The sequence below is a fragment of the Pezoporus flaviventris genome, unplaced genomic scaffold (assembly GCF_033815535.1).
Source record: "Pezoporus flaviventris isolate CSIRO_AGI_PZ_B2104156 unplaced genomic scaffold, CSIRO_AGI_Pfla_v1 ptg000030l, whole genome shotgun sequence".
NCBI classification, from domain to species: Eukaryota; Metazoa; Chordata; class Aves; order Psittaciformes; family Psittacidae; genus Pezoporus; species Pezoporus flaviventris.
In genome coordinates, this window is record NW_026892578.1 from 3,187,397 (window position 1) to 3,199,612 (window position 12,216).

The following is a 12,216-nucleotide window of genomic DNA, read 5'->3' on the forward strand; positions in this document are numbered from 1 at the left end:
TTCAGCTGTTTTGACATATCATTTCTTTAGTCTCCTGACAAGAGAAAACAACAAAACACAATACCCCCAACACCCCCCCAAAACCTAACACCCCTCTCCCCCCCCCCCCCCTTCTGTTCTTACTGCCAACAGCTGTTTCCCACATCACACTGGAAGGGGTCACCCCACAGCAGCCACTGCACCCAAGCAACCCCTGCAGGTGGGTATCACAGTGAGAACAGTGGGCACTGCCTGCCTTCCCAGAGCAGCAGCTGAAATAGCATTGAAGGATTGCTGGTTTTGGCTCAGCTCACCTCCAAGGTTGAGGAATCGAAGGGACCTTGCTGCAAAAATCTGTGTTTTTTAGGACAATCAATGCCAGTTGCATGCTGCAGTACATATACGTCACCTGCAGAGCTACATGCAAGCAGCTTCCGTGGGATTCCCGCTATCTTCAATATTTAGTTGCATTTAGGCTGTTTAAAGCAAGCCTCAGGGCTGCTTGTTCACAGGTACTTGGCAGAAGGAAGCATCTTAGCAGCGACTTTGGGCACGCTGTCGTGAAGGAAATGATCCAGAGGGGAGTTTTTTAAAATGGATTCTGACTATTGAACCACAATGCCTCATCTCCCTGTAATAACACCACTGCCTCTGACCATGCTTGCATGAAGGCTGGTAAAAAGCTCAGGTATAGCCACAAAAAGCTGCAGAGCTTTCCTAGGGAAGCACCACACACCTTTCCAAACACATCACTTGATGCCACAGCTCGTTTGTCCCATCAGCCACAGCCGGGATTCTCCATGCATGGTTCAGACTGGGCAGATTGACAGAGGAGCTGCTCCAAGCAAAACACCTTCAGTTCAGGGTTTCAATTGCTTTGAAAGGCTTTCACCTGCCATAACCTAACTGCACCAGCTGCAAGCAGTGGCTCCAAAGGAGCATGAGCACAATGAGGAAGGAGTGAGAAAGGAGCCATGCAGCACCTCACGGCAGCCAGAGGCAGTTCAAATCTGAAGCCAAGAGCAGGGGTGACAAACCCATCCCAGGCAAAGGAGAAGCACCATGCAGCTCAGCTCGCTGCCTGGGGAAGAGCAGCTGTTACAGAAGAGATGCAGAGACCTGGAGAAAGCAGAAAGGGAAGTCCCTTGTCTATCGACCAGGCAACCGATTCACATTCTGGTGGCCAGCAGAGGCCGTGCCAGACTGATGGGCAACAGCGATGTCTCCAGTGGAGCATGGTCCTTGCTCAGCCATCTCCAGTGCTACGGGCAGGAGCAGCAGTGGGCAGCACAGCAGTTAGCTGCTCTGTGGGTTTCAGTCCAAGAGGGCTCCATCCTCACTTGTGCAGGGGAGAAAAAATGGCAGAAGGAACTCAGAAGGTGATGGGACCAAGTGGTGCTGCCGCTGGCCACTGGGAGAGTCCAGAGGCTGCAACCACTCTTGGGACATGCCTAGAGAAGTGTGAAAACAGCAGCATATGGCTGCTGGAAGCTCCCACCTTGCAGATGCTGCTGAGACAACTCAGTTTTACCACCTGCAGCCCTCCAGCAGTGGCTGAGGCTCAGGGGCAGATCCCTGTTGCTTCTGCAGCTCCAGCGTCAACCTTTGCAGCTGCTGGTCTGTAGTAGGATACAGCAGCTGTGTGCTGGCTCCAAGCCACCCACTGTCCCTTCGAGAGAAGCCAAGAGCACAGAAGACAGAAGGGACTAAAACCATCCTACTGGTGGTAACAGCAGTAGCGTGTGGTCCCAGAAACAGAGTCCCAACCCAGGAAGCCTTTCAAAGCCAGCAAGGAACAGGCTTGGATGAGTCCAACTGCTTGGCCAAAAAGCTGCAGGTTTGGAAGAGGTTTGCCCCTGAGAGGCCCAAGCACTGCCACTGGGAATGATCTCCAGCCCAAGAGTGCTCGCACCTGGGCTGGCTGATGGCCACTGAGCTGGAGCCTGGCAAGGGCAGAGCCCAGTGGCTGCAGCCCTGCTTCAAGGCAGCTGACAGCCATTTTGTTAGAAATTATATCCGTTGGGGATTTTAGTTTGGGAATGTGAGACACTCCCTGGAGAGATTCAAGCTGAAAAACCCTGGCCCAAGAGCAGCCCTTATCAGATGCTTGTAAAGAAGTCTGTGCTGTGTTTTGAGAATAAGGTATCCCTGTTGGTGAAGCCAAAATGTCACCTGCTTTATGTGACAAGGTGACTTGCTACAAAGTGCAAGGATTCTTCATGTGCAGATGACCATTAAAAACTTAAATAATAAAATAAAATCAGTGTACACAGCACAAGGGATGTTATTCATCTGAAAACATCTATGGAACATTCTAGTGTTGAGCTTCCCATTTTTATTAACATCAATTATTTTACGAAATAATGAAACCCCTTTAATTGCCATCATACGAGCTCACCTGACCTTTACACCTTGCTGCTCAAACACTGAATGTCTGCAACAGGAAATAACTAAATCAAGCCTAGCAGCACATAAGGTATGGCATCTCAAAACATAGAACAGAAACCTTCAACTTGTTGCCATGGATGAACAGTTACTCGTGAGTGCTGCTGCTCACACTGTGGTACTACACGGGTCTGGAAGCAAAAGGTTGCAGTGGGAAAACAGACTTCAGGGATTTTCTCTGTAGGTGACCCCCCTGGCACAGCAGAAATGCACACCTGAGCTTTCACTGACATTAAGCAGAAAGGACTCACGTCAGCTTTGCACATGACAACAGTTCAGGCACAAATCAAGCTGCTGGGTTTTATCTTCACCTGACATTGCTCAGTTCTAGTTGTCAGCCAAGCCCGTACGAGCCATAGCATCCCTGCACAAGTAGCTGTTTGTAGTTTAGCTGTGCTGTGGGTCCTCCCAAAGGCAGCAGCCAACTCCAGTGATCACTGACTTTCAGTCAGCTCTGCTTTTGTTTTTAAGCCTCAAAACTATGCACAAACCTACCCAGGAAGGTAACGTAGCAGTTCCTAAGGCTATTATCCTAAAACAGAGTAACTATTCCTGCCCTCTACCTGCATCTCCAGTGTCCTTGTCTCTTAAGAAATTTTCACACACAAAACCCCCTGAAGCAGGATATATATCGAGCAGACATCCATAAACAAGTGTAGCAGGCTGGCTTCAGTTATTTGTCAGGACCACCGAGTGTATCCTACAAATACTGCAGAACAGAACAAACCCATGCTGGTGTTATCTCAACATGGCACCCTCTGCAATTAAAACCACCTTCCCACATTCCTTGTCTTCCCAAGATCCTTTACAAGACTCCTTTCAGTTAAGGAAATAAAACCAAGCACATCTCTGCTTCCTTCATCTTCCCTAGCCATTGTCAATCAGGATGTTTTCCAACTGCTTCTCTTCTTAATTTTCTGCTGCCCCATCCCCTCCTCTCCCATCTCATCCCTCCACTTGCTCCCCCACCAGCCAACACAAGTGACTCCACCAGCCAAGCCCAGCTCCCACCCCATACACCAGCCACTGCAAAAGAGGGACTGATGTTTCATACAGTACAGTTCAGAGAAATAGGAATTTGCATCCAAGTGAAATACATTTCTATGAGAAAAATAAAATTAAAAAAAAGGATTGTGTCATATGAGACAATGCTGAGATGCCCCAAACATTTTCTTGTTAACAAATTAAGGACCCTCTGAAAAGAGAACACCAGCACACTGGCATCACAGTGCTACCTTGGATGAGAAGCCTTATGTCTCTCTCACCTGAAAGAGGTATTTCAGTGACACAGAAGTACACCTATATTTCCAAGGTCAGCTTTGTAGACCTAAAGTTTCCTAAATGCTGCTGAAAGACTACGAGAGACTACAAGAGAGTTAAAGACATTCCAGGTGTGCCTGAAGAAAAAAAGAACTTAAAATGGCATTTTCCCCAGTATGACAAACATTCCAAGCAGCAGAGGACTGACTGGAACTTCTGCAGGGCAGGAGAGCAGCGTGCAGCTACAAGACTTCAAGATTTATTTACTTTAAACCTTATCAGCTGCTGCAGCTGGACAAGCACACCTGTAACACCACTAAGGACATAAGGTTTTGATACCATGCCATTTTGGGGGTGGCAGTATCTATTTAAACAGGAAACCTGTCAATATGAAGTGCTTATATCTTACCTGAAAATGATTCCTTGAAAAACAGCTTATACTTTTAAAGGCCAATACAATTATGTATTATTTTAATCTTAATGCTAAAGGAAGAGAAAAAGCATATTCACAATGCCAACACCTCGGTTGGAAAACTTTGTATTGCTATCCAGTGATGCTGTCTGCCCTGGTTTTGGGTCCATTTAAAAAAACAACATGAATTTTACCCACTTGTTAGCTGGGTAAAACCACCATCCACAGCTATATCAGAATAAGACAAGTTATAGGGACACGGCTCAACAGCATTAGACTATTGATGTAGTACATACCACACAGCAGTATCATGATGGGGTTCATACTTGTCACAAAACACCTCAAGCCACTTGGCAAATCTTGTCTTGCCACTTACAGTAAAAGACGCCCCAAACCTGAAGGAATCTGCCGGCACTGTTGTCAGCTTCCCTACCCAGAGGCTGGTATATCTTGTTTTCCTCTCAAAAGACATGAAATAAGGTGAACATCCAGAACAGCTTGCCCTACCTGCCACCTCCAGCTCAAACACCAGAAGACAGCCAGCACCAATCCTTCTCCAGCGAGGTTCAGTCCCTGTGTCCAGGTTGTCTTGGATTTGAGAGGGGAACATCACTGGACCCCACATCACTACAGTTCACCTCTGGAGAGATTTCCACACCTGTAACCCTCAACTTATGCTGTACTACAACGTTTTCTAATCAAATAATGTAATATCCAATTCATCAAAGTAAGGAAGTCACTGGTTTTCTTTTTCACTGAACCGTGGTGAAAAAGGTCACTGTTTTATTCAGCATCAGTCACATAACAGTTGTCTGTTTCTATTACTAGAAAGAATTTATTAAAATAGTCCTGAAAGACAGCTTTTCTTTCTCCAATGATTTCAAAACTATGCCTTTTAATGCCAATTCCACACAGTCACGGGATTGATCGGTAGTAGTCAGTTATAAGCAATCGTCAAGGCACAAGCTCAGCTCTGCACATCCGCTGCAGCTTGTATTGGAAAAAAGAGATATGCCAGTTACATCCTCACTTAAAAATGCATAATCCCTTTGTCATACACTGCAACAGGAGAAATTAACATTAAACACAGACTACGAAAGGTAAAGGATTTATTTCTGATATGATTTGTAGAGTTAAATTAAAAACCTACTGAATACTTTATGTAATAGATGAACATAACCTTAGTACTTACTTTCTAACAGTTTAATTAATGGTTGGAAGTGTACAACATGAAGTAGGCCTTACGTTTAATATTGTTCAATTTTGCTTATTGTTAGATGAGATTAAAATACAGTAGCCATCCCTTTAGATTATGTTGCAACACTGATCATGTGCCTTGATAAGTAGGAACAATAAGTCATTAAATAAACGGTGATGACATAACATGTAGGGAAGACTTTGGATTGTCTATTTAAAATGTCAACGTAATAGGCAATTAAGAATAAAACTTCATTTTAAGTGCACTTCCACATGCTTTGTTTATAATAAAGCAAAAACTTCCTATCTTTTTTCCAAACACTTCACTCCCTACTCTAAAGCTGTTCAGTTGAAAATGCACTTTCCCCAGTAAACATCTTTTTAAAAAAAGTAACTAAAATTTCTACCCTTTCTTATGCTAAGAAATGTTTCCTAATTAAAAACACAGTTTATTACAAGACATGTGTAGGCAACATATAGTGAAATGAGATTTAATTGTTGTGCTGTGACTAAAGTAAAGTTCTCAAGGCTGCAATTTAACATTCCGAGTTCTCCCTTCCGTCTTTATTGATTCTTAAGATTTTGCACAGAAACTCTTTGGGGGCTAGAACAGCAGTAATTGCATCACACTGTTTTCCAAGACTTCAAGTTTCAAAAGCAAACTCTTCAAAAAGTACAGTTCTTGATTTGATTAGATACAGGGACAAAAATATAGCACATACTTGAAGGTTACATGGTCTACAAATGATGGCAATATTTTCCTTGGGAGAGTACAGTTTGTTTTTTTGTAAATACTCAAAAAGGCTCAACTTCAAGCAGTAATAAACACAAGCAAAAGTGATTTAACCCTTAAAATAAATATTCAGGAAAACCTCTCTGTACATACAAGTGAAAGAATATGTAACACTTTCACGCTAAAAGAAAAAATAAAGATTTTGTTCATATAAGCAGCTGAAATCTGCTGTTCCAGCCCAATGTCCCCAGTAAAGAAGGGAGGCACAAACACAGGTGACTACTGTAGCTCACTATCTTATGGCCTTTTTAGACAGGGACATCATCACCATCATTTTGTAATCCCTTTATATATTTTTTTCTATTTTGTTATATTCATTACAGCATGCCAAATCCTTTGGCATATGTGATGGCCTTCAATAATCTCTCCTTAAGCTTTTCTTTGCTCGAGTACTCCGGAAGCAAAAGTACATTAAAGCATGTGTGAGATGTAGGTAACCTGTGGGGAAAACAAAGGGAAAGAGAAAAACAAGAATTCAGATCTGGGAACATGCAGTACCTGCAAAGAAACACATTGCTCTTTCACAGATCCAAAATAATGAATTTAAAGAGAATCCACTTTGCTTAAAGATGCAACTGTCCAGATTTAACAAAGTTAACTTAAAAGCAAAGAATTTGCTTCCATTTATAAACAAACAAGAAAAACGTAGACTTTTTTTTCTTTTACCTCTCTGTATCTGGGCCATTTTTGGCTATGATCATCTTTAACTTTCCAAGTCCTCCCACAGGGGCTCTGTCTGTGCCTGTTGTAAACTGTAAGAATAGCCTTTTCTGTTCGTCTGTAAATGAATGGACAATTTCCCAGAATTCCCTATGAAGGAAGAAATCAAGAAGTGAACTGAAACCTGGTATAAATGAGACTCTTGGAAGTAACTGAACTTTGAATGTTTAGTTATCCTTATCAACCCTAACAGCAAGTTTACAAGTTGCATTCATAAACCAAACCAGTAACTTCTTTACCAATCAAATGAGATTCAGAAGTAGAAATTAGAATTAGTACCAAAACACTGCAATTTAACTGTTTTTAAATGTTAATTTAGCTGATAAATGAAGAATATTTTCAGATCACTTAATTTAGGATTCCCATTTCCTACGGAATTATACTGGTTCCACTACAATGTTCATTTCTACCACCATCTTAAACACTACAGTAAGCAAACAGCTGCTGTCAAGGTTTTCTACCCTAGCAGGAATTAGTTAAGTAGTTGGCAAAGTCTAGAGCACTCAAGATGCACACTTCCCTAATGCTTGTCTTCAGACTTCTCTAGTCAAAGGGGACACAAAAGTAGAAACATCAAAAACACTGAATTTACTTGATTTCTAATTAGAGCAGAATGGTTTACTCATGCAACCTATCCAAACAATTCAGTGTGATTTCTTTTTTTTTTTTAAAAACAGCAGCAAAGCAATGGTTATTTATTGAAACAGCCCTGTTTATACTGGGGATTATTTAACTGTATGGTATGAAAGACAAAAACCCAGGGAAAAATCCCTCTTAATTTTTACCAAAGTTCACTAGAAGCTGAAGACAGTACACTTACAACTATGTGCTCTTTCCTAATGATGGTACTTGAGTAAAGCGGAATTATACATAAGACACTTGAATCTCCAGCACTACAAAAATACTCCATGTTACAATACTGTGAAGAAACAGCCATGTCAAGTGCTTTTTATCTTTCAGAAATCAGAAAAAAAAATAAAAATTACCTAATAATAAGAGAGTCTCTGGTATAGCCACCATCATATTCTGTAGTTTCTTCTAGTGCTTGAAAATCTAAATTCTGTAAGAAGATGACATTTTTTAAAATGACCACTAGTTAGGTACTTAGGATCAAAAAAGCTCCACTTTCTGGTGTACATTCAGAATTCTTACCCTACTTCCACATATAAGTAATTCAATTTCCTCTGGTCTAAATAAATATTTCAAAGGAGATTCATTGGTCACCATGTGGAATCCTCTCCGAAAGGCCTTGAACTGCTTTTCTACTGATTTATTGAGGATATAGTCAGCATACAGATTGACAAATTCCTGTAAGGAAACAATCCCCCAAAAAACCTTAGTACTTTGACACATGCCACTCAACGTATCTCCAAAAAATGTAAGACCCCAAAATACACGTAATTCTATGTAGATTACCTGGGTTCAGCTTCTACTCAGCAATAATACAGAACATGTCTCACACAGTTCTCAGACAGGTCAAACACCACATCCAGAAGCTACAGATGCATACATCAATGCTTTCTTTAAAAGATAAGCCTTTCCTGCTTACAACGATACTGTGCTATAGCAATTAAAAAAGGCTTTTAAGCTTAAGTCAGGAATGAGACCAAACCTCTGCAGTGCTACACAATTCTGCATACAGTATCTAAAAATTACAGATTACATTAAAAATCATTTGAGTGTACCTTTCTGTTTTCATTTGTAATAGGAATTTTATCACCGTTTTCCTTTAAATCATGCATCATTGGATTGCCAAAGAGATCCGTGTGAGATATTTGAAACGTTATCATCATATCATCTTCCACACTTCCTTCATACTCTAGCAAGTCTCTCAAACTCTGGTAAAGAACCTAGTGAAAAAAAAACAAAACAATAAATGTCTGTCATAAGCAGATTTCAGGATTTCACTGAGTAATACCAAAAGGCATAAAATCATCTGCTCAAAAAGGGTTATTGCATTCTATATAACACAAGTCCCCCAAGATCTCCCATGACAGTCCAAACAAAGGTATGTTAACCTCCGTGTTTGAAAGAACCAATAGCAGATATTAAGGAAAGATAAAAAAGAAACATGGCAATGAATGATAAAACCTTTAGAAGAGCCTACCAGTACACAGGAATATTCCTAAATGCAATGGTCAAACCTGTAGCTTAAGAGTCACTGACTACCTCTTTACCGTTAAACTCTCTTGAAATTGTATTTATTTTTGGCATCCAGAACACGTTACGCTAGTAGGTTGAACGTACACACATTAAAATCAAAAGAAAATGCTGTATCTTATATCAGCTAAACTCCAGGCAGCAAGCTTCTGTCTTCTACATCTTGATTTAAACCCCAAACGAACTAGGAAGCAATCTTGAAGCGACAGACGGGCAGTTATTAAGAAGAAAACATTTATGCACAAATAAAAAAAATAATAACTAAAATCACAAGTTAAGTCAGAATTTGCCAAGTGGAATCTGAAATTAACTGCAAGAGCTTGCTCTATTCAAAGGAGTGACCAGCCTTCCTCCATGCTATGCCTCAAGAAAAGCTCAAGACTCTTTTGGAAACCAAAGGCTATGCACAAAGGGAACAATTATTTGTCTGAGGCAGAGGTGTAGGACTCAAGAATGCAAAACAAAGGAAAAGCAACAACTGAGTGCAACTGTATTTTTTATAGTGAAGTAGAAATAATAAATTCCTCCTAAATGTTTCAATTATTAAAAGAGTTTACATGTAAGCCTCATCCTTTCACTAAATATATCCTTTTGATTCTTCCACAGCACCTTTAAAATACCTTGCGCTGACAGCAGCTGGACTTGGAACTGCTGGTGTGAGGGCTGGTGACCACCACATCCTCCATGCTCTAGCAGCTGGACTCAAAGGTCTTTTCAAACAGTTGATTTTATGATTCTACTCATCTTTTCTGAGTAGCTGAAGATTTGCATAAGCACTTATGAAAAGAGAAATGAAGCATTCCAACTCATATTAGCTAGCATGTGAGAAAGCTACTGGTGATTTTTAATTGCAGATGAAGCAGGGCAAGTCACCCTGCATAGCTGCTTCTATGCTCTATCTAAAACACACGCATGGCTTAGTGCTTTGGTATAGCCACTGGCTGGGGAGAGGTAGGGAAGACGGATACTGATCATTGCTCCCAAACTGTGCAGATATTCAGACTGCCTCGTCCGTCTTTTGCTTTAAGACAAAAAACCAAAACCAAACCCCAAGTGCATCACACCTTTTTTGCATGTCTACTGTTACTTTCATATCTGTTGTAGAAATCTACTTCTACAAATAAATATAACCAGCCTAATTTTAGAAGTCTTTTTGGGAAGATACTATGAATAATAGTTACTGCTTAGTAGTGCTTAGTGATAATAAACAATTTAGACAGCATGTAAAATAAAAATGTAACAAAGCCTTACTGATACCCAGCCCTATTTGTTGACTTGACAATTCTTCCTCCAAGCCAGATGTAGTAAGAGATTTTACTGCTTATGAATTAATATTTAACAAATGCATAGTCTTTACACAAGTCACTGGTTATTTCACTTCCACTTCTGACAGTGATCTTGTACTTGCATTATTTGTATCTGTTGCATGACAAATGCATTAATAAACTCAAAGAACATAATGAACTTACAGGATGAGAGTCTGCCAGATCACGGAAAGTTCCTTTTTTGCCCATTAGCTTCCTGTAGACAACCATGGGAAAATGTACGTCCAGTATACAGTTATTGTAAATAGCCAGCCCCAGTACTATGCCAATCAGTGTAAACTGACCCTCGGTTTCAAAAGAGGACGGATTAAACCAGAACAGTTTTGTAGATTCATCGTATGTGAACATCCCTGTAAGAAAAATGAAGTTGAACAATCATGGTTACATTTCAATAAAAATGACATGTAAAACACACCATTATAAACACATTTGCATTAGAATGCCTCTAAAACATGCTTAGCTTAACATTATAGTGAATTTAATGCGAAGAGAACCTGCCTACCTTAGGGTAATTTGAGCTGCTCAAAATACTGTTACTAACATTATCACTAAAAGTATGCCAGAAACCTGCGATACAATATCCTGCAATGCCCACCAAACCTGTTCATGCACGGCCTTTCATCGCCTGCCATTACTAAGTAGCCAGGAGCACACTGTCAACATACATTGTAACTTCGATAAATACAACAGGACAAGAAAATAACAGTCAAAACACATGTGGATGAAATAATCCTGAAGAACTCCAATTAGTACAGAGCAACAGCCTTTCCTTAAAGGCTTTTCCAGATCAGTTCCAGCAAAGGAACAGGACTAGATGCAGCCTTATGACTGAATTGGAAGCTATGAGAACAGGGCATGGATTAACCATCACATATAATCTTAGATCCCCACATTTGGGTTTTGTTTGTTTAAAGGTACTTGGCAAGGCCCACTGTTGCTGCAGCTATCACATACATCTTGAGGAGAAAACGTAACATGAGACTGTGTTTCACAGGAGGGGATGCAACTTTAACAGCTTATCACCGTTGAAAGCGAAGAGGTTTTGCTTTGCTTCCCTGTCTCCCTTCATCTGATTTTCTGCAAAGTCCACAAACTAAGTACCTTTACAGAAGTCTTCAAACGGCTGAACTGGCAAATGCCAGGAGCTACAGGGAGTGGATACGGCTGTATAGACAAGAGAAGGATAAAGCCTTACCCTTTTGGCTGTAGACTAGCTCTTGTTTACGAAACCCAAGTTTGTGCATAGGCTATACACTATTTAAATGAACCCTACAGTAAAATCCATTTCCTTACTAGATACTAAAACAAGATAAATTCAAACCCCATAGACTTAAGGGGAGAGACTAGTATAGTCACAGTGACCTGTTACCTTTACAGCTTGAGATCATGATTTCCAGGCAGAGCTTAAGGAAAAGCGCTGAGGCTCCTTCCTCCCAACACAACAGAATTTAGATGCACATGGTCAACAACATGAACTACGTTTGCCACAAGGATTTATCTTGTCAGCTCTTAAAAGATATGCTTATTTACAGCCTACTGAGATGGTACAAACTGATTACAAAGCCACAAACAGAGTCACAGAATTACTCCCAAGACTAAAAATGTCACCTTCAGCTAAGAGATAAAGCCTGAATTCTCATTCAGTGTAAGGAAATGACCTGCAAACACATTCAGAGACTGGCTATTCCCCAAAATTGAAGATTATTTATCACAGTAAGATACTAGGACAGGGCCAGCTATTAGGGGAAGCACATAAATAACAAGACTAACATCAGGTAAGGTAGCTGGAAATCAGAAATGGATAAGGAACACAAACATATATAGGAGAAACATTACAGAGAACCCTGCATTCCATTTTCTGAATTGACTGAAGTAACTTCTGGATTACTGGCAAAATAAAAGCAATTACTTGTACTTTCTGAAAG

The 12,216-nt window shown here is 40.6% G+C and overlaps 1 protein-coding gene across 9 annotated transcripts in view; it reads right to left on the bottom strand.

The window, feature by feature from the left end:
• Window positions 1-5,188: 5,188 nt before the first annotated feature.
• The window catches only part of UBE3A (ubiquitin protein ligase E3A), a 54,061-nt gene continuing 47,033 nt past the window's right edge, over window positions 5,189-12,216 (bottom strand). For all 9 annotated transcript variants that reach the window (XM_061459739.1, XM_061459737.1, XM_061459734.1 and 6 more), the window contains 6 exons: window positions 10,436-10,641; window positions 8,492-8,656; window positions 7,959-8,114; window positions 7,793-7,866; window positions 6,753-6,896; window positions 5,189-6,524 (listed from right to left, as the gene is read on the bottom strand). In XM_061459739.1, the coding sequence (XP_061315723.1) occupies window positions 6,404-6,524; window positions 6,753-6,896; window positions 7,793-7,866; window positions 7,959-8,114; window positions 8,492-8,656; window positions 10,436-10,641 (866 nt within the window). In that variant the 3' untranslated portion in view covers window positions 5,189-6,403. The remainder of the gene's footprint in view (window positions 6,525-6,752; window positions 6,897-7,792; window positions 7,867-7,958; window positions 8,115-8,491; window positions 8,657-10,435; window positions 10,642-12,216) is intronic.